At 39.4% G+C, this 22504-nt stretch overlaps 1 protein-coding gene across 2 annotated transcripts in view; it reads left to right on the top strand.

Annotated features, from left to right (window-relative positions):
* osbpl8 (oxysterol binding protein-like 8) overlaps positions 1-22504 on the top strand; it is a 74562-nt gene that overhangs the window by 41071 nt on the left and 10987 nt on the right. For both annotated transcript variants that reach the window (XM_079262870.1, XM_079262871.1), the window contains exons 3-8: positions 190-226; positions 2511-2681; positions 18969-19042; positions 20801-20881; positions 21261-21362; positions 21643-21846. In XM_079262870.1, coding sequence (XP_079118996.1) covers positions 190-226; positions 2511-2681; positions 18969-19042; positions 20801-20881; positions 21261-21362; positions 21643-21846 — 669 coding nt within the window. The remainder of the gene's footprint in view (positions 1-189; positions 227-2510; positions 2682-18968; positions 19043-20800; positions 20882-21260; positions 21363-21642; positions 21847-22504) is intronic.

The raw sequence follows: 22504 nt of genomic DNA on the forward strand, positions 1-22504 counted from the left end.
GCCAACATCTGGTCAACAATACACGATGGACGCTCAACTGCCTTCACCTCTTCTTCTATTCTACATCATCTAAAAACCCCTGGCACGCCTTTTAAATTCCTGCCACGCTTTTTCTTGTCTTCTCTATTCTCCCCTATTGTCATTTTTTCCTCCCTCTTTTTCTTTTCTTCCACCCTTTTCCTCCACTAGCACCATGCAGAGCTGAGAGAGCATCATGCCACTGCCGGTAAGCCAGCGACCTTTCAGAGAAACAGCTTAAGGGCAGTGCATGCCGTCAGCAGAGGACCAGGACTGATATTTAGGGCTAGATGGAACATAAAGGAAGGCTTGAAGTTAAATGAGCTAACAGAAGCTAATAGTAAAAACCACTTTTGACATCTGACATGACTAAAACTCTTTCTGATTTTTGGTTATTGCTTAAATTTGATTAACTTTATATATTTTTTTCCCCCCCAAATTTCTCTTTTAACAAATAGCTCAGTTTCCCAAAACTAAATAATTTAGTTTCAGTTTATAACTGAGAGAAATTAGTATAAAAGGATTAAACTTTAACCTTCTTCTGGGCTTTGTGATTATTTTAGGATGACTTTAAAGTAAACCATCTAAAAGTAGCTTTAACAGATGTTCTCCCTGCTATTCTAAAAAATGTATTTTTCTAAATGTGCTAGTTGGTGGTTAGTTTTGGATTTAAAATGTGTGTCATTATGCACCAGAAATGTGGCATCACTTTCCTCTTTACTACCATTTCCTGTCAGATGTTGATTAGGAGGGGTATCTAGCATGCTGTAGAAGTTAAATGGCTTTAAATACCTTCCTAGACTCATGTAGCTGCATTTTGTTTCCTGCAAGCCCTAAAGCGCTCTTTCCATCTTGACATGATGATTCTTTATGCATTGCAGCTGCAGAAAGGCTGCAAATACCAGACCCTTATTGCCATAAAAGGCGCAAAGATGAGCTAAATGTGAAGGAGTTGGGGATTTAAGGATTATCCAACATCAACTGTAATCTGATTTTGATCTAAAGAAGATAAATATGTGGCTTGCTGGTTCAGATAAACTGGTTCATAGCACCATGTTTAAACATCAGTTTACTTGTGCTTTGCTGCAAAGTAGATACAAGGAAATAAATGTTTTCATAATCCTGTTGGGGAATTGTGAATTAAAATCAAACTGAATATAAGAATGAAATTAAATAGTTCACACACAAACTGTGTTGGATTTATGTATCAACATGGGATGAAAATGTAATTCTGGGTTGTCACCATTTTTAACTCTGGAGGTACCCTGAGTGAATCTGCACAGTGTTAAGGTGGCGAAAGTGCCATATGCACCCAGCATCATTACTTTTAAGGCAAAAAGCAACATATTTGATGTCTAGAAATGACTTGGCTTTGCAAGGACATTGGAGACCAATCCGCAGAGCATAAAGCACTGTATGAAAATCTGAACGCTAACCTGATGAAATGTTGTGGTCAATCTGTAGATGATAGGGCATGTAATACAAAACTGACATGCAGAAAGAAAACGAACACATCAAGATAAAGAAGTAGATGTTGAAGACTTTTTCCTGACACCACTAAGCTTAAACTCAGCAGGAGTTAACTGATGCAGATGTTACTTATTTACAAAATCATACACTCTTACAATGTGGCTTTAATATGACAAATATATTACATCTAAAGGTATCAAATAGACAGTATTTCATTGACAGCAGTGCGTTAGAATGATTCCCTCTAGTTGTTGGTAATCTATGGTTTTTTTTTGTTTTTTTTTTTTTAATTAACCCTCAGTTTATCACATACATCAATGTGATATATTTACATGTGGAAATATATTTGGAAGGTGTTAACAGGTCAGCTACAACACTGGCGTATAGGGTGACCTGCAGGACCCAAAGTTATGCTTGGATGTGTTTTAAACATGTATATCGGTATGATAACCAGCTAGCTTCCAGCCATAATAAGATGATAATGTAGCGACACAAGACCTCTGTATGTGAATGCTAATCAGAAAGCAGTCAAATATTGATGATAAGAATATGATTTTCTCATGATGAATGCAAACTGAACTGAAAGGGAGGGGATTCATAATATTTAGTTTACTTTGCTTAAGAGATGTGGAAGAAGTAAATCAGATAACAAAAAGATTTTATATCTGAAAATGTTCCTTTCAGTACCAAGATGTTTATTTTCTGAAATGCACTCTCGGTGTTGAGCAATAACGTGGCCACTTGTTTTATTAGCGGCAAGCAAATAATGATAAGGGACAAGCTTATATATTCAGGTCATCAGTTCTCATGAAACACCCCCCCCCCCCCAATCATAAGACATAGATGAAAACATGTTATGTAAGTCGTCAAAATGGGTTATACAACAGGGGGGGCTGCATCGAACAGATGCTCCACAAGAGGGCTGTCTATAGATGTTCTCTGTTTGAAGTAAGATGGCACCATGTTCTTTCTTTTCATCATCTTCTCCTTCCCTTTTCCCCTCTGGCTCTCTCCATGTCTAGCTGCCGTAGCGTGCAGTGATGACACCGTCCTTCTGACCCCAGGCAGGATGAGCCAGCGCCAGGTGAAGGAGAGGGACAAGGAGAGGGAGAAGGAGGCGGGCTTCCAAACACCCAACAGGGAGCACATTGGCACCCCTTCTTCCCTCAGCCCAGGGGTCAGCTACAGCCATGGTAAGATTATTTCTCTCTTTACACTGCTTATCTACTCTTCCTTTTATTACTTTCCAGAAGGTTACAGGAAACGGCGAGACAAAAAAAAAAAAAAAAAGCCATGGCATACAACGGTGCAATAAAATGAATAGATTAACACATAAACCTACAAAATGGCTGTTATGACCTCATGCAGTCCTCATTTCCGAGCACATAATTACTAAAGCGGCTCAAATCAAAACAGATTTTACATCTTTGTTATGGTCTGTCCAGCTTGCTGCCACTAAAGTCACACCTGCTTATTAAGCGCACAAGATGTTATAAATATAAAAACCAGCTGTATTAAATATCCAAATGCACAACTGTCCATACACACACACCACCACTGTGGCTCGGTGTGTGTACAACCGAACTCTAAAAACAGTTGATGCTGTTTTCTCTGAGCCTCTTAACCCCTATCATCCTGCTCCTTTTGCCTTTCATGTTTCATTTTTACGGATTTATGTTGAAGCATCGTGAGGACCAGGCAGTTGAAATCCCAGGTCGACGTTTAGGTGTGGTCTTGACACTCTGAACTTTTAAGGTCTGTCACATCAATATTAATCAGTTCTGGGGTTGGGGTCAATGTCATTCTGGTATATTATTTGCCTCATATTAAAGTCCTTATACATCACAGCAGTGTCTAATCAAAAAGAGGATGAATTGCAGTCAAGACATTGGAGTAGATTTCCCCTGGGTCTCATATAAACACTTGTGCATCTTGTGTTACAGCACCCTCATGTGGATTTTTGCTGGTGGGGTTTTTGCTGCAATAGCCAAAGATCATAGTATCCATCCATCCATTTTCTTAGCCGCTTAGTCTAATTAAGGGTCACTGGGAAGCTGGAGCCTATCCCAGCAATCAGTGGGCGAGAGGTAGGGTACACCCTGGACAGTCCATCACAGATCATAAAATCCATCATTCCCAACTGATACAAGATGTAGTCGAGTTTACACAGATAATAAGTGTCTGGTTACCTATAAAATATGTTTCTGTGTATGGACTTTGAAGACATAAACCTAACACATGGCAATTGAAAAACCCTTTGGATTGCTTTGGACAATAGGACCCCATTAAATCTGTTTTTTTCCAGATTATTTGACTCCACCCCCTGAATTCTGAATTCTGCATTTCACTACGTATCCTTGTATTTTCAGGAAGGGAGACTGATGATATTATATTGGCTGTAGAGGCCTCTATGACACAGGTGGAAAGGAAACGGGGTCAGAGACAGAGGCAGCGACCTGTAGCTAAGCTCTCCAGGCTGATGTTCGAATCAGCCAGCTGTAGTCTTATGTATACAAGGTGGCTGTTCCACCAGTTGAGTTGAGTGCCATAAAATCTTTTCTTTCTCCTACAAGCAGATTAGTCAATATCAAGTCATAATTTTACCTGCAGATATTCTTCAGAACAGCATCTAGCTTTAGCTCAAACACCTGATAAGCGAGTTTAAAAGAAGATTTTCTAGTTTTCTGACAACACTCCTGATTAGTAAAGTTTCACCAAAAAACTGAGGCTGTGTTTTCTTTTTCTTTATTTATAGAGCAACATAAGGTAACATTTCTTGATTATTTTGTTTGTCTTCTTAGCTTTCACTGACTTTCTGGGGAAGATTTGAGCCGTGCCAGTGCAGGTGATGTTCCACTAATGGCAAGCAGCAACAGCTGAAAAGATCAACGCTTATAAACTGTTAAAAATAACAGAATACACCTACGTATGAGCAAATTCAACGATATTCCACGTTTTACAAACTAGAAAAGCACCCTGAGAGCACAAACCTCGGCCAAGGCCTTTAAAAAGTTTCTGGATCCAAACGGTGATCCGGATCACCACCAAATCAGTGAAATCAGTTCCTCCTTTTCACATTTCCAACAACTCCTGAAAATTTCATGAAAATCTGTCCATAACTTTTTCAGTCATCTTAAACACAAATGGATAAACAAACAGATAAACGCCGGGTAAACATATCCTCCTTGGCGGAGGTAAAAAGGACATTTTTGTCTTTCAGCTCCTGTGATTGTGTATGCATTTTCCTGATGGCAGAAATCCCAGGGCTCTAAGACAAAGAGCTCCAATCAGTCACACAAGTTCATGCTGTGGCTCATTAATATGCAAAAACTGGTACACCTCTGGTGTTCATGTAGAGTCTGAACTGAGATCTGCAGTGTTTTGAGGGGCTTGTTCTGGTGTTCCTAAACTTGTTCTTGAGCAGTATTTCCAAGAATCAGGGGAGCTCTGCTCTGTTAAATGAAGCTACTGTGCATTTGGAGGGGTTGCTGTTTGGGTGTTGCGCTTCATTTGCAGCATTGTTTGGATGGTTGTCAAATAATTTCCACATGAAAGCCCCCCTCTGATCCTTCAATGGTTTTCATGCTTATGACCGAGTGTGTTTGTGTGTGTTCCTTTAAATATTTAGTGTAAGTGCATTTTCTGACCACTAGAGGGGACTATGACACCAAGAATTCAGCAACTGCTACTTTGTGATGGTACCTGCAGACATACCCAGTGTATCGGGTATTATACTGTCCTTTTTTAAACACGGTTTATACGTTTGTGTGTACATATGAGCTCACCACATTATCAATCATTTTTTCGGCTACTTAAAATATTGCTCTTCAATTTAAATCATTGAAAAGATCTGCCAAAGTGTGGCAAACAAGATGGTTGATCTGATCTGTCCTCCCAATCTAATGATAACTGCGTCTGCCAGACAAGCTTTAGAAAGGTTTTATTTTCTCTGGAGTCCAGATTCATTTGTCATTCTTTACCCCCTTTTTATTTTCTTCATCACTTAAACCTTAATATTAAATGAAGATGTGGTTAAATCATTATCTTCATGTTTACAGTCACAAAATGATGAGTGCTGCAGTGATGCAAGATTTCTAAAGTCGAGAATTGGACTGTAGGAGTTGAGAAAATTCGCAGCTAATGTGCGAAGATGGCTAGATGTGTTTTTTGTAAGTGAGGTTACTAAGTTCGGCTTTTGTAAAAACGGTGTCACATACTAAACAACAAGCATGATTTCTAGAAGATAATTCTCCCAAAGCCTTTTGAAACATAATTACATTTGATTGCACCCGAGCAGTGAAGTGCGCGCACACACACACACACACACACACACACACACACACACACACACACACACACACACACACACACACACACACACACACACACACACACACACAGTAATCTCTTCACAAGATTTACAGAATCTCTGTTTACATGTAATATGGTCAGTAATAATTTCCCCCATTTCCTTTCCAAATAGACTTACAAATGATTTGTTTTGTTAGGAGAACATATAAACTATACCTATCAATCATTTTGCATGTATTTAGCGTGTTTCAAGTTTAATACTTAAAAAGATTAGTACTCATCTCCTGTGTAATATAGTTATGTACCATAGTACATACACTCTGCAACCAGACACATTTTTTGTTCTTTTAGTTGTGAGGATCCTGTTAGAACCAAAGACATGTTTTTCATTTCTGAGTAGCTGTTCTATTTTACTTCCAGAAAACAAACATGCATTAAGCAGCTACCGACTTTATGAAACCAAGTCAGTCTAACTGCACATTTACATGGACCTGTTGGTCATGTAAATACTGTTAGAAAGGTTGGAAATAATGAGATTACAACGCCACCGACTGATCCACAGGTGGGGTGGAGGAGGATGGACAAGTTGTTTTTGTTGTTTTGTTGTCTTGTGATATTCCTTAAATCCACAACTTTAGCTTTTTATACAATGGCGCCCCGTTTAGTTATTTTTTCTCATTTAAATTTTATTAAATTTCATCAATAGTTAGATTTATGTTTACAAAACCTCTTTTCACATTAACAGCTGAGGATTCAAACTACTCTGCTAATATATTTGGCTTAATGCTGGGATTATTTGATTTAATGTTAGTTTTATTGCATCACCATCGCATACACATCTCTTAGTTTGCTTGCTAGAGGAGTCTTCTTTCCTCTCTCAGCCATCGACAACAAAGATAAACCAAAGAAGCTGTTTTGACAAGACTTCAATCAGCTTTGAGACCTTGCTTGCTGTCACATCTTTGCGTCAGCTTGACCCCTGTACAGGTAAACAGTGTGGAAAACAAGTAGAGACTGTTTGGCATTAAGTGTGAAGAAAATGCTTGTTATTTTTAAAGGAGAAGATGACAGGAATGAAGGAGAATACACTTAAAATTTGTCAGAAAACAAGGGAATTTAAGAGTAGATAGAGATGATTTGCAAAAGAACATCAGAGCAGGTAGGGCCAGCACGGATTTAAGATCAGCCGCAGGGATTATGGCCTGTTAGACGGGGTTAACAACATGGAGGGGGTTGGTCTTATCTGCACCCTCAGCCACTGTCGATCCAGTGTCCCTTCTTCCACTTCCACTCTCATCCAATGAGTGGCTGAGTCTTGGGATGCTTGAGCTTTAAGAGCTACTCAGTCTGACGGCGGAGATATGTACCGAACATCATAAAAGGCCGCAGGTGCACAGGAGGACATGATGGAGAATATCTCTTCTTCGGGGCCTGAGCTCTGCTCGGACAACCGAAGGCTTTGGTGGACTTACACGTCTTGGCTGGTTTTAGCATGATATCTGAGATAAAACCGCTCCCTGCTTTCGGTGTCTGGACATTTTCCTGTAAACATTGTCGTAAAGGAAAGCAAGGTATGGTGTAAGGAAGTGCTGCTTGTCAATGCAGCACTCATCGATGATCCGGAAAAAGCAGCAGTTTAGCAGGATAGCTTCTGCTCACCTGTATAAACTCAACAGGTCTGTACTCACTCTCTCTACTTTCTCTATTGTGCCGTTTAGTTTGTTTTCTATGCAGCCTCTTGTCTTGAGGACAGAAGGAAGTTTACACCACCATTAAAGTTGTGCTATGGACTAAAAGAAGATCTTTTTTATTCTTTATGTTGATTCAGCGTATCTGAAATGTAAAGAGTAGAGCTAAAGACGCCCATAGGCAAGTGTTTTAAAAAGCCTCTTTGTTCCCAAGCTAATCCCAGGCTTACAGTCTGCATGTCGCCTTTATACAAGTCTATAGATGTCCCTCTGCATGTCACCTACTGTTTGCAGCGGATATCACTTGTGGTGTCAGATGAATTGGAGCTCGTGGGTCACTTGTCATGGTTTTACTGCTCTATTGTCACAGAATGTACTGTAAGACGTGCTTCTTAAGACAGTTTTTTGTAAGTGTTCTCAAACATGTTTACTTCTTGTAAATGGGTAAAAAGCAGGATTAATGCATGCAGATGCTTGTGGATTTTGTGTTCAAGATGGCAGTCTCATGTTAGAAATTTTATTGCTGATATAAAGAAGGCAATTTTCCAAATATTTATCGTCTTAGCTTAGCTTCTTAGCATGCTAAACCTCGCTAGGAATTAACATTACACATAGTAAAGATTCAGGGAATTTAATGTAGATGAAGTATACATCCGCCTTCTTGATAATGTTAAAAATAATCAAGATAATCAACAACTTTACAACAGTTCATTTTAAGGAGGACATCCGTTATAGTTTTCACTCAGTCTTTGTTGGTTGCTTTGCAATCAGTAAGATTCATCACTTTTTAAACATTTTCAAGCTGTAGTTGTTTAGCTATATTGCAGTAATTCAATTCAACTCGATAGAGCAAGTGACTAGCTGTGTCATTAGGCTACACTTGCTAACAGAAATGTTGACAGTACTTAGTCTCATGTCAGGTAAAGCTTAAGATTGTTTCTCATCCTAGCAATGAATTGGCACCTGTTGTGAAAGAAATCAACATCTCTTAGATATTTTTCACTGTCCTGAGCTATAAAACTCACTGACACAGCACTACATTCAGTTATTAGTCAAAGAGCTGATATTTAAAATATTATTTAGTTTAAAACTTTATTTCAGGAGTGTTCAAAAATTGATCAAGCTGTGCATATATATACAATATGTATATGTACATATATATGTGACTCATAATTATGTGGAGTAGTGAAGGAAAATGGAGGGTTGCAGAGCTTCTACATTCAGTCCCAGATTTACTGAAAAAGATGTGAAAAATGACCTAGATGATGGCTATATTTGGAAACGGTTTCTTGAATGCCTGTCAGATACTATTGGTGCAGCAGAAAATGGACATTTCCTCTACAATCGGGTTAATTAGGTCTGGGATGTGAATTATACATGCAGAACATCTAATTACCTGTTTTAATTAAAGCACATCTGAGTAAGACGGGAAGAGGGATCAGTTACCTCGGGGACAGGAGTTTTGGGAGGGATTTGCTCTTATTTTTTCAAATTATTTCATGTGAAGCATTTCAAATAGCAGAATGCAAAAAGGCTTTTGGTTGGACTAATATGAAACCATGAAGAAGTTGAGCTGACAGAGAAGGGGAGAAGGCCGAGGATCGAGGAGGGCTCAGCAGCCAATAATGAGCCTCACAGATTTGGTTTCAAATATCAGACCCAAGGCCAAGTGTGTGTATTGCTGCTATTTGCTTCTAATGTCCTTGATGTGTGTGAATTCACAGCACGTTGTCACTTGTGAACCATCCAGATGACCCGTATCATCTGTCATATCCTTCTGGATACATACGTCACTAGTTTGCCTTTCATTACAGTAAAAAACGGAGCGTCATGAGTGCAGGCAGTGTGCAATCAAACTGAATTACTCACAGGCTTTGAGCTTGGGTCTAAAAATATCTAAATGTACCAGCTTTTTGTTTGTTGTGGACAATATTTGTTCCCCCCAAAAATACAGCTGAACTAGTACCAGTGAGGCACATTTGTAGAAACGGAGTCTTAAGTACGTCACAGATTTCTGCTAACACAGTTCTTCGTCTTCAGTTTCTCCTGCTTGCTCAGACAGGACTTCAGCTTCAGTATCAACAGAGAGGTTTCCAGAAGAATCATATTATTTTGCTTTTAGCAACTACCTCTTTATCCTGACATACATGTAGGAAGTACCTCAGGGTCATCTGAGCAATGGTGTGACGACATACTTCCTTCTGTCCTCAACAGAGCTTCTGTTTTATACTTGTGTTCGAGTGTGTTTGTATGTGTGTGTTTATACTGTCTGATTAAGCAGTAGGGATTAGAAATGCACATAGTTATCCTAAAGGGACATTTCACGGCTTTTTATGAGGATATTAGTGCAAGCCGCTGGAGGCCATTAACCTTACAATCTCTCAAGAGCCATTCATTCTCATAAATGGATGCTTTCTTTAAGTCTGAAATGTTCTACTGCAAGTACAGATAGTATGTTTATAGTACATAGGGATGCACCAATCCACTTTTTGGGAGCTCCGATCCGATACCGATATCTGAAATTTGAATATCTGCAGATACCGATATTTGCTGATACCAAATCTGTTTATGTGAATATTATTGTGACTGTGGTTATTACCGCTGTTAAAACTGTGTAAGAATTCAATAAGTTGTAATAAATGACCCATCCTTTCTGAAGTTACCTCACCAATACAAATATAATAACATTACAGATTTAACCATTTCAACAAGTTTTATTTTGATTTGGCATATTTTACCTAAGTACAACTGTAAATGTGTGTGTTTTGAAAAAAAGATCTTTCTTTTAGTGGAACAAAGATTTTAACATTCAAGGCATTTATTTCTTTTAAAACATGTCCAAAACATGTCATCAAACACATCTGCGTTGACTTTACTAGTGTGGTACCAGGTATCGGTTGTGGTATCGGTACAAAGTACGAATACACAAGCATATTGAGTATCAGTATCGGTGCATCCCTAATATTACATGAAGGTCTTTATTCAGTGTGGTTGTAAAGGTCATGAATGTAATTGTTATAGAACTGGTTAAACTCCCATCTGTTAATGAAAAGTATGTTATCTAACCAAGACTTTCTCATTTGCTGCCTCAAAAGTCCAGCTAGTGTGCAGTAGCGTTTTAGCAAATCAAGTTTTGGCGTTGGCTACATTTGGGAAGGCGGTGTTCTGATAAGGTGAGAGATAAGCAGATTTAATGAACTGCTTTTGTTAAGATACCATGTTAACTGGATTTTAGCTTGTTTGTTCTCCTTTTTCCAGTCTCTTATCTGTCTGAGCCTTAATGATGTGTGTATTTGTCAGAAGAGAAAAAAAAAAACTTGACGATTAATCCATTGAAATGTGGTTCAAAAAGCAGTGAATTGTCCCTTCCAATCGAAAAAATGGAGTGAGAAATTCAGCTGTAGTGGAAGATGAAGGCTTTTTTTCCCTCCACGCTAAGATCCAGCTCCCCTCCCATCCGGAGCAGAGGGAGTAGGTGGAGCTCAGCTTATTCGTTATTAAGTACTTACAGGCTCTCACTCACAGAGCAGCGAGAGACGATGTGAGGCAGAGAGGGGCAGTCATCTGAAGGAAACATAGAGGAAAGCAGCAGACTGGTGCAATGCCTGATCTCTGAGCTACTGTGTGTGTGTGTGTGTGTGTGCTTCTTTTTTGTTTGTGTGTGTGTGCGGCTTGATTTATTCACTCGCACAATAGCTGAGTCGAGCAGACTGGACCGTTTCCCCATCACCCTTCGATCTTCCCCCCGTAAGTTTTCCTCGCCGTTCCCCCTACCCCTCACCCCCTACCCCCCCTCACCCGCTGAGGGAGCTTCCACCGGACCAATGATGAAGGAGGAGGGCCTGCTGAGTCGTCGCCGTTTCTCCACGTGCGGCGGGACAGCATCAGTTCGACCTCCGCACCCGGACGGACGCAAGCTCATCCGCAATGCCTCCTTCGGGGGCTATAACGACCTGTCACCCATCTCGCTACCAGGTGGGTGCACGATGGTGTTGGTGGACTCATTAGCAGACCTGGTTAGAGTGATGGGACTTGTTCACATGAATATGCTCAGGGTGTCACACATGCAGTTGTTCTCTGCTCCTCCTTTCATTGCAGAAAAAAATAGTCCAACTGTGTAAACAGCACAAACTTCTGTGGACTCAAACAGATTTGGGGCAGCGCCCAGTGGTTTGGGTTTTGCAGGATGGATGCCCTTTGGGTTTAGGATAAATTGTCATTATGTATTTTTTGGCTTTGTGTTTATTAATAATATCAAAACCAGATGAAATGTATGCATGTTTGTGAATTTGATGTAAAGGTTTGCATTTACAAACCGGGTTTATGTCTAATCTCAGTCAGAAGCACTAGTAGCTGTTATACAGAGGAGAGACAAAGCAGTGTCCTGAAATATAATTCTTTATTAAAATCAAGCATGCAACCGGATGAAAATGTAAGGTGTAGAGTTTGTGATAGGACTTGTAGCTCATGTATGGTTTTGTATGTGAACCCAGTCTTGCTATGTTAACACCAGTGTGTCAGCAGTTGCAGTGAAGAAGCCTGCAAGCGAGGATGTGAACTGTTTTGTCTGCTTTGTTTAGTACAAGACAGATTTAGAGGTTAAACGTGCTTGTGCAAACTGTGCAGATTCAGGGCTCAGACATGAGCTTAGCTGGTTTAGTTTTACTCAGGTTCCAGTGATACCTCGGTGAAAGTGAAGTGATTATCCTCATTTAAAAAGAAAAAAAAAAGTGCACCTAATCCAGCAGAACATTCAGGATTAAATCAGTTTAGTGTTCATTTGTGAAATTGCTGTCCGTGTGATCTTCGCTTTGTTCATCCGGCTGAAAAGGCTGCAAACCTGGAGGTGGACAGCTGGCAACCACTCAGGCTTTCAAAAGAGAGGATGTCCCCTTCCCCACCTTTGCAGATGACTATTTTTAACCATCATAAACTCAGAAAAGGCTGAATGTGCACAAACATTGTTTTCTAGCCTTACTTTAATGCAGCATTTATGACTTGTGTGACCTGCCGCAACCTCTGCTGTTTAGCAGCGTGCGGCTTAGTGCTTTAAGCCATCTCAATTTCACCTGTTAAGGGGGGAAAAAAGTGTTCACCATCTTTTCTCTCCACAGGCTTTTACATGTCTCAGGATGTGCTCTGGTGACCTTTTGGCCACAAGCCTGCTACTTTCCCCTCTAAAGTAGAACGTCCTCCAGCTATACAAATATCTTGAGCTACAAGACAGCGTCTGAGTAATGGTATGCTTTTCAGCTCTCTGCCCTGGCTCATTCATCCTTATTGTGGATGAATATTCAGTCAAATGCTGTCGGTTTTTAGAGCCCCTGCAGGAGACAGCTGGTGCAGCCGGTTGTACAAACTTGTTATTTTTATTTTACATTCCCATTTTGTCTATTTCTCTGCTTCTTTTCCACCCACATGTCTGCTGTAGAAACTCTTTGAGGCTATTTTGCTTTCATAAAAGGCTCTTGGATGGTTGATTGCTCTTATTTATTCACTGCTGGATATATTTGGTTAAGAACATGTAATTGCTGGTAGAAAGACAGTGTATTAATGGTATTTACTCCTACAGTTTTTCCCTGTATCAGACTGTTTATCAGACTAAAACAACAGGAGTAGTAGGGATGAACATCCACAATTATGATTGCTTTTTTTAAAGACTGATATGATTTATTGCAGATGTTATTCATTAACATAATTCTTACATTTACTAAACATTTATCTGAAAATCTGTGCAGTCATATGATGTCAGCTTTGGTTGCAGCTGTTTTCAAGGCTGCTCTGGTTACATTGGCGAGCTGATGAAATGATGCGTCAGTAAGTGCAATCGCGCTGTGATTTGATGGAACATTGAGATATATAATGACTCTTAGGGCTGCTAAGCACTTTTACTTGCTTTTCTTTTACATGTTTTATTCCCATAATAAGCAAAAAGGATGATTGCAGTTGCAAGTTTGCTACAAGGTGACTTGATGTCAGTGTCTCTTTTGGTTTATAACGCGCATTACTCATTTTTACCTCAGACTGTGCACATTAATCCAGCAAAGATGAAATATAAGTAAATCACCCACACAATGAAGCAGCCACAGTAACACAAGCGGCCTATGCCCCTTCGGTCTGTCAGACAGGTCTTGTTTGAAATATTACTCCATCCAAAGGATAATGTGCTTTTGTCTCATCAGTCTCTGTACTCTGTGTGCAAACACAGTAAGCGTGCAGCCTATTTGATGTGGCTTAACCCACCTTATCTCAGTTATTTGTTTTTGCAGGCTGCATAAGAAGCACGTTTTAAAAGTTTGAAACGATTTCGTGCCAGCCCTATTCTTTATTTTATGTGTTGCTAACTAATATTTGACATATTTCCTAAGGTCTGAGCTTTTTAAACTATGTTGTTTTCTCTTGTTACCTCTGTGACCACAAGAGAAAATTGATTTTCAGACTGACCATGCACACTTTGTCAAACCAATAAGAGGGTGGGGGAAAAAGCTGCAGGCTTGTAGGACATAATTAGATGAAATCTCCGAGGTCAGCATGACCTGCAGTTATACAGCTCAATCGAAGTCTCAAATGAAAAGAACAACAGTTTATATTTTTGTTTGGTCAAAGGAAACAAAGCATTGCTGCAGTTATGCGAAACTGTACTTAAATTGTAGTTATTCATGAATGTGTGCTGATCTTACCCATGGATGTTAGTTTTGATGCCATAAGGAGGAAAACCGAACGTTGCAGTATAGCATCAGCTGCTTTTTCTTTCCCCTCTTGGTTGCTACTAGCCATCTTTAAGCTTTCATGGCATACACGTTTCTCACAGTAACAGGTTTTCCCCTGCACTTGTTGTTCTCGGCTCACCTGTTGCCATGGCAGCCTCCGTAGTTCCTACAAAATACATGACGAGCAGTTTCTAAACAGGAGTTGCAGCTTTTTTTTAGGAATTAGTCCTGTTTTTTAGCAGTTCAAGTCTTGAAAGGGTCTGATTTATTCTTCGGTCTTGTCAATTCCTTAAGATCCCATTTAGGATGCGAAGTAGTGTCAGGCTCAGATCACCATTTTATTTACTCTGTTTATAGAAGAGAAAAAAGATTTTTTTTTTTTTTGTCACTGAAGTAACAAAATGTTGCATGTTTCGTTTTTCAGTCTGCACATCATGCCTCTGCTGATGCAGACTGTTTTCACTCTGCAAGGGAGATTATAAATATGGAAGCCATTCAGTCTACAGCATGCAGCTGAATTTTCCTGTCTTGTAGCTGTTTCAGTCCCGTCTGCTTCCTCTACCCCTGTCTGTAATCTTTGATGCAGTGAGATCATGTTAGGCTGCAGTGGGGTGTGAGTCACCTACAACTTAAGCCACATACACAAACACACACCTATAGTGCAAACAGGATTTATAGATACGGTGTGTTTCTTGTAGGATGTCGGATTTCTAGAAAATATTGGGGGGTTTTTTGTCCAACCAGCCATGTGTTTGTGGCACTTTCATTTTGGAGCTCTTATGAGTATCTTTGAAGGATTAATAATATAAAATGGTTGCAGATCTATTTTCTCTGCATTAAAACAGTGTATGCTGGAGGTTTGAAAAAGGATGACCTCCCCAGCGATCATAGAGCACTTCATGTATGATGAGTAATTGTGAAGTGAGGAGAAATGTAAATGCAAGCAATCAAAGGTGTTGGCTCAAAGGTGAACTTTTAATACCGAGTTTGCCAGGATGAAAGGCAGCTGTTATGTCAAAGGTAATGCTATGATATCAGTGTAGGAGAGGGAAAAAGTCACATTGATTTTAGATTAATCGACGAGGGGATGAGGGAAGCAGGTCTTTGACTGGAGACTATACTCTGATCTCAGCCAGCTCCTGTGGCATCTATCAGCTCAAGTGTTGCCTTTATCTAAACATTGCCAGTTGATCCTTGCTCTTGTAGCTTGTTTCATAAAATATTTTAGCAAGAACTCATGTAAAGAGAAATTAGACAATACTGAAAGGTGATGTGGTGATACTGCTCCATTACAACATGTTGACTGAACTGGACATATTGGTATGAAGTACGGTGATGGCCTCTAAGTAATGTCACAATATTTTATTTGACTTATCTGGATACACCATTTAGCTCAGTGTTTTAATGTGTAAATTCAAACTTTAACATTAGCATGCATAAAAACACACCAGTAAGATGAAACTGAACTCTGTTAATAAGGAAAAAAATCACAATGAAGTTAAGTTGAGCAAGCTCTTTGTTTTCAACCAGGCACCTGCACTAATAGGCTTTTTTTCTTTCTTTTTTTTTTTTTTTTTTTTTTTTAAAAACAAAAACCAAAGTTGGCTTTCATTTGAAGGTCTGATTGAGCTCAGAAATCAAGTTATAATTTGATATAATAACAGCTTTTGGTGATTTGATGTGAATTAAAGTGATTATGTTAAATCAGCATGTGATATCTTCTCGTATTGCTCACCGGCTCCTGGATCGGTTTGTCCTATTACCCATTGGAGCTCAATTTTCTGTTTTGTTTTGAGGATTTGTTTAAGGCTATATAACACACATTATTAAGCCTTGTCATATCTGAACATCATTTTATTCCCCCTGCTGTGGTAACGTGTTGTCTGGTGGACATGTGGCACCTTTAAGCATACTCCTACTGAAATAATTCACATAGTTGTGGTGATCAATGTTAATTTGATTAATTGGAAGACTTCCTAGCAGGTATGTTGGTGAATTAATTCTCTGACTCTGTTCACATTTATTAGCAATGTGTTGGTACAACATTTCAACTTTATTCTTGCAGCAAGTTTACTTTTTTCTCTGAGAGTTCATTTTGTCTTGTAACTGGACTATAACTGGATCGAAGTTACAGTTTTATGAATGAGTTACCATTTATCCCTTAAGGCCTGGTGATATTTGCAGATAGAAAGACATAACCAAAGTAAATGAAGAATTACTCCGCAATAATGAGGCCAGTATACAAGTTGTTGCTCCAGAGGCTTCTGTTCAGAGAATGCATTTCCAGTGTCAGAAATATTTATTCTGTTACTATGCCTGAGTAAATTAGAATAAAAACAGGGAAGAAATGTGACATTTTTATCTTTATCTTCCCTCAGGAGAGAACAGCATGCTATCAATCATTCCTTGCACAGAGATGCTGTTCATCACCTTTCTAAACATGGATGTTTGCACAAATACACACTTTCAGTCTTGTATTGTGAACGCTAGGATCTAGACTTTGAGCAACAATCACCACTGTCCTGTTTTATTGTTATTAGGTTTTTAATAGAAGGTGATCATGTCTGCAGTTTTATCAGTCCTTATAACGGGTGATCAGGTTCAAGGGGAACTTGTTTTTTAGTTGAAGTTTCCATAACAATGCACCACAAACAGTCAGAAACCAGTGCACTGCAGAAATCAAACCTACATTAAAGCACAGATATTTGTAAAACAGGAATCAGGAAGGCAATTCCACACCCCTCATTTCTTGATGTGTATCTGATTTCGTACTCACATGTTGACATGGAAAACACACACAACCTTCCTGTTGTGATGCTGACTGACTGACTGACTGGACACTGAGCTGAATTATGAAATGAAGCTGTACTTCAGTAGACAAAGTGCAAACAGGGCATTTTATTTTATTTTATTTTAATTTTAATTTTGTTTATTTTATTTTTTATTTTATTTTGTTTTTATTTTATTTTTATTTTGTTTTATTTTGAAAGCCTATGTGACGCAGAGCGGCACAACCACTTACTTAATGCTTTCAAGGGGAATGTTTTCAAAATAGTCATTGAACTGCAGATGCACCCTTTGTTTATGTTCGGAAGATATCTTTGGGGTGAAAAGTGTTTCAAGACACGACAGTTTCTCAGAGTAGGTCCCTCTAAGAGGGAAAAGCACTCCTGGCTTTCCCATTTCTCTGTATTGCTGTTGTTGTCATGTTAGGCAATAATAATAACACCAGAATGAAAAGGTTGAGGGCAGCTTCTAAAAGATCTTATTGGAAAATTAAGTTAGCTGGTAAAAAAAAAGAAAGAATATAAGAGAACATTTCAGTCAGAAAATGTTGCAGTATCCAGCAGCCAAGCTGTCTGCATCACATTAGGACAGAACATAACATACTTTGTCACTAATGGATGGCCCAGTAAATTATGTGTCGAGTCTGAACTGCTCTCCCACCTTCTCTGTTCTGGATGACAAATATCACGTTTGGAAAGAAAACTCTGCAGTGACTCCTTCACTCTGTCAGCTGAATACTGATCTGTGGTCAGGAGACTGAAGCTATGAAATATTTACAGAGTCGCTGTCAGCTTAAAGCCGCTGGTGTCACCAACTGCTGTGACCTCAGCGGGGGAATCTGTTGCTTGGTTTTCACTAAATGGTTGAAGTGGATGTCATGTTTCCTTTTCGTTCAGGTCCCTTTTGACATATTTAATATATTCATCCTACATTTATTATGAACCATTTATTAAAGTTTTTGTCCTTTTTGCTTCTTCAGCTGATCATTGAAGGATTTTCTTCGTTAAATATGATTTATTTCAGGTTAGCTTCTCCTCCTTTGACAGGAGTTGAGTTTAGATCAGATACTTGCAGGAGCCAGCAGCTTGTTGCCTTTCAGATTGTGGCTTGTTTCCAGTTGCACTAAAGGACAATGTGGTCCTGTAATTGCCATTATGTAATGTGATTCCAGTCATCAGGTCAGACATGTGGACAAGGAGTCACAAAAGTGGAGGGAAATCAAGCATCAGCTGTCAAATAATTAAAATGGTGTCTTGAAAATCTTTTTCTGAGAGCTGGGTTTCATGATTTTGCCCGATCAGTGGCTGGTAATGAAGAAGAAAACACATTCTGTTTTATATCTTCTGATTTAACATATTAAAAAAAAAAAAATAACAGCACATTGGATATATACACATCAATGAGGCTGAAACAGCCAGTTTGTCCAGTTATACCAGATAAACATTATTTTTTCGGAATCTGTTTTTTCTTTTTTTTTTTTCTAAAGTCTTAACAACAATTTGTTTCTTCACATTAGGATAACAATTAATTTATCATAATCTATTTTTGAAATGTTAAAGGTTCAACAAAAAAAAGAGGGAAATTGCTTGTCTTTTCTGAAGCTGGTTGCATTTAAATGACGATTTAAATCTTCGAGTTGTTTAAACTACAAAACTTTTGCTCAATTACAAAAATATTTTCGCTTCATGTGACGGTTTAAATCCGAGCGCTCCTCCTTGCAATTTGAGCGACAGGTTGGTGTTACAAAAATCACAGGATTAGAGATGTGGAAAGGTGTGGATTAATCCCTTTCCTCCTCGCTGCTTGTTTACACTGTGTCTGTTTGCTAAAACCACTGATGGAAGTTCATCTGGGTCAGTATCTGCTCTCATACAAAAAAAAACCTAAACAAAAACTGGCGTCCTGGTATCCTGCTGTGGAGGGGCACACTGACGGACTGGTTTCCTTAAACTATACATTCATTTTGTTTTGTTACTTCTCGCAGGGTTTGAGAGAGGAAAGGAGGAGCTCTTGCCTCTGCCTTTAAAAGAGGACACAAATTCCATATCCAAGAGCAAGGTAAGGAAAAGTTGCTCACCTGATGAACTGCGATGGCTGAGAAGGAATGACTAGAGGTTTTCATGTGTGCTGTTAATGAGAATTACTGCTCATCTCCTTTCCCTTTCCTCCCTCTTCCTGCCTCAGGCGTTAGAAAGCCTACATTGAGATGACTCACGCATCACACACACTGCCACATCAACATTAATCAACAAGAATTATAACCCCTCCCTTCTTTCAAGTGAGCTCAGTGTGGAGGAGGCCTGTCTCATTTATCTGTCGAGGTCCGCTTCAAATATGTTTTTCAGTGCAGAAGTGGGTGTCTGAGTCACAGCACAGACAGAAATCCTTTGGAACTTTTTAGTTTGGATTCACAAGTCTGCTGATGAGAGTTTAAACATTATAATAGTCTTTTGTTTTTTTCACTTTAAACACAAAACAAGAAGCTTGCTTCACATTGACAGCAGATGAGGATCAATCTGACAGCTGCAGTCCAGCTGTGTCACATGTGACAGTTCAGTGAATATCCTGTTCTTGTACAAAAACTTGTATTATAAGTCTAGTTCCAGACTGGTTTAGGGATAAACTGGGAGAGTGTTTCTGGGGATTTAGGGCAATGTTTAGCTCTGCAGAGCTACTGTGTGCTCTGCTGTTTCTTCCAGAACAGACTGCTGGTCCTTTTAAGCTTAAACCGACCGGGGATAAGACAGTGAGAACGATTTTGTTTTCCTCTCAAAAACTGTGATCACACCAGCGTGTGTCTGAAAAATGACAGATTTACAGTTACATGTTGGGAACAATTGATTGATAAATCTCCATGATTTGAGTAAAACATACAGCCAGAGAAGAACTAAACAAGCTTGTTGAAGAGTGAAGACAAACTGCCGATAATAACATTTTCTGACTAGAAGATTGTTTGTAAGCCGATCTACCAAAGAGGTGATCACAATGAAAAGAAGTCAATAAAACCAGCTATCATGGTTAGTTCACAGTATGCCATGCTATGCGACAAATACCTGACTATGACACCTGCTGCATCACATTTGGCTGCAGCTGTGGAAAAAAAAAACAAAAAAAAACACACAAGCCAAACATCTTGTCAATATAAATGACATTTTATGTCCTGATGGATTGTAATTTGACTTCACTCTTCACTGCGGTCTGGGTTAATATGTCCACTTGTTTGCAATTCACTTTGAAGTCCCAATTTTTTTGTTATTTTCCATACTGGATATACTCACATGGCATGAGCTGCAATGCCGCAGCTGTCATACTGTTCAGGTTCCTTCAGGTTCAACTAGTTCTTGGTTCTTGCTCTGTGGGATATAGAAGCACCATCAACCTTAACAGGTATCACAGGTCTCAGCAACACTTGTTTTTTATCTGAGATATTTGGAAATCACACAGCCTGGCTGCCCTTTTGTAGCAGCAGAAGCAGGTGATTTCTGCACTGGTCCAATCAAACATACTGGCAGATGGAATAAAGAAGCAGCAGTAGGCTGTGAAACGAGTACAAGAATCAAAGCCAATACATACTGAGTGGCATACAGGAGAGAAGTAGCATTAAGGGTCTTCACGGTCATTACAAGGAAACACTTTGTAACATTTAGTCTGTTATCGGACGCTGTGATCCTCAAAATGAAAATGCATCCTTTGTGAGTTGTTTGCTGAGCTGGGCGTAATTAAATTTAAAGAAAGCAGATATCGATGAGACGTCACAGGGAGGTGAATCAGTTCTAATTTGCTGCTCTTTCCTCCTGCTGGGTTGTGTGTTCACAGTCTGAAACAAAGCTGTACAATGGCTCAGACAAGGATGTGTCGACCTCCGGAGGAAAGCTCACCAAGAAGGAGTCCCTTAAGGTAAGTGAGCTTAAAGCAGCTTAAGTCTTGCATATCCGGATGCTAATTCTCAGAGCAGGCACCATGAGACATAAAAATACACTTTCATGCAGGTTGTTTCTTTCCTGTCAGATCCTCTTCATTTTACTGTACAATGCTTGCTGTAAAACACATATAATCCACCAGCATCACCAAAGTGCAGAATGGAAGTTTAAACGGAGCCATAAAAACCGGATGATACCTCGCTCCACAGTTAGAATGTTGTATTTTAGCACGGACACCACAGAGTGTTATTTCACACCACAAAATGAGATTCAGGGAGAAACTATGTGTGGAAAGTTAAAATTCCCAGTTGTGCAGATCATCCTGTGCTTTATTTATCCCTCTGTGATGTCTGCAGGTGCAGAAGAAGAACTACAGGGAGGAGAAGAAGAGGGCGACCAAGGAGCTGCTCAGCACCATCACAGATCCCTCTGTTATTGTTATGGCTGATTGGCTGAAGGTGGGGGGGTCTTACATCAGTATATCCTTCTGCTGTGTTATGTTCTTTGTTTTTTTTCTTGCTGAACTGAACAGGAAAATAAATTGGTGGGTTTTTTTTCCCTCAGCTTTCATACAAATCTATTTGTTAGTTTAAATGGTGCCGCTCACCCAATGATTGCTGGGATAGGCTCCAACTTCCCAGCGACCCTGAGTTGGATAAAGCGGTTAAGAAAACGGACATGTGGATTTTTAATGCTATTAAATGACCTGGTTTTTCCTCTGTGACCACGTTTTGCCAGATCCGGGGCACTCTGAAGAGCTGGACCAAGTTGTGGTGTGTCCTGAAACCAGGTGTCCTCCTCATCTATAAAACTCACAAAAACGGACAGTGGGTGGGAACGGTGCTGCTCAACGCCTGCGAGCTGATCGAGAGGCCTTCCAAGAAGGACGGCTTCTGCTTCAAGCTCTTTCACCCACTAGAGCAGTCCATCTGGGCTGTTAAGGTCAGCATATGCAGATTAATGACAGGATATATCAGATACACCCCCACAGAAACAGCTGGAGCTTAACCAAAGTTATCTTCCGTTGGACATTTATTAAACTGAATTACAATGATTAGAGAACACATGGACTGATTTATTAGAGGTAATATTTACAACCTTTGCTTGCATTTTGTGTTGGAAACAGAGGAACAATGTAAAGCTGAAATTACTGGAACTGTAGAGAAAAACAAAGGAAATTTCCATAACTCGCAGTTCACATGCCCCGTTTATTCACGTGCTTTCAGCTCTGTTCAATAGTCCACTCCAGCTGTGGTGTTGTATTCAGCACTGACCTCACAAGTGTCGTTGAGTTTGTTTTTGTTATTAAAAGAGGTCTGTGTATTACATTACAGCTCCACCATTCACCCTCTTCACTTCCACTATAAGCTTTTTACTCATTTTGCATCTGTCCCTTTGTGATTATGCAAATTCAGATTTCCATAATAACCTGATTGTGTGTGTACGTTTTATTTACAGACATACTCTGTTAACATTAATGTTATTAGGAACTGAAATAAGAAATAGAAACTTTGCAGGTGAAAAGAATAGAACTCTGAAAAAGAATCTGGAGATCTGCAGATGTCAGAAGTGACACAAAATAGACACATCACCTTCACAC

Source organism: Telmatherina bonti (assembly GCF_933228915.1).
Source record: "Telmatherina bonti genome assembly, chromosome: 23".
Taxonomy (NCBI): domain Eukaryota; kingdom Metazoa; phylum Chordata; class Actinopteri; order Atheriniformes; family Telmatherinidae; genus Telmatherina; species Telmatherina bonti.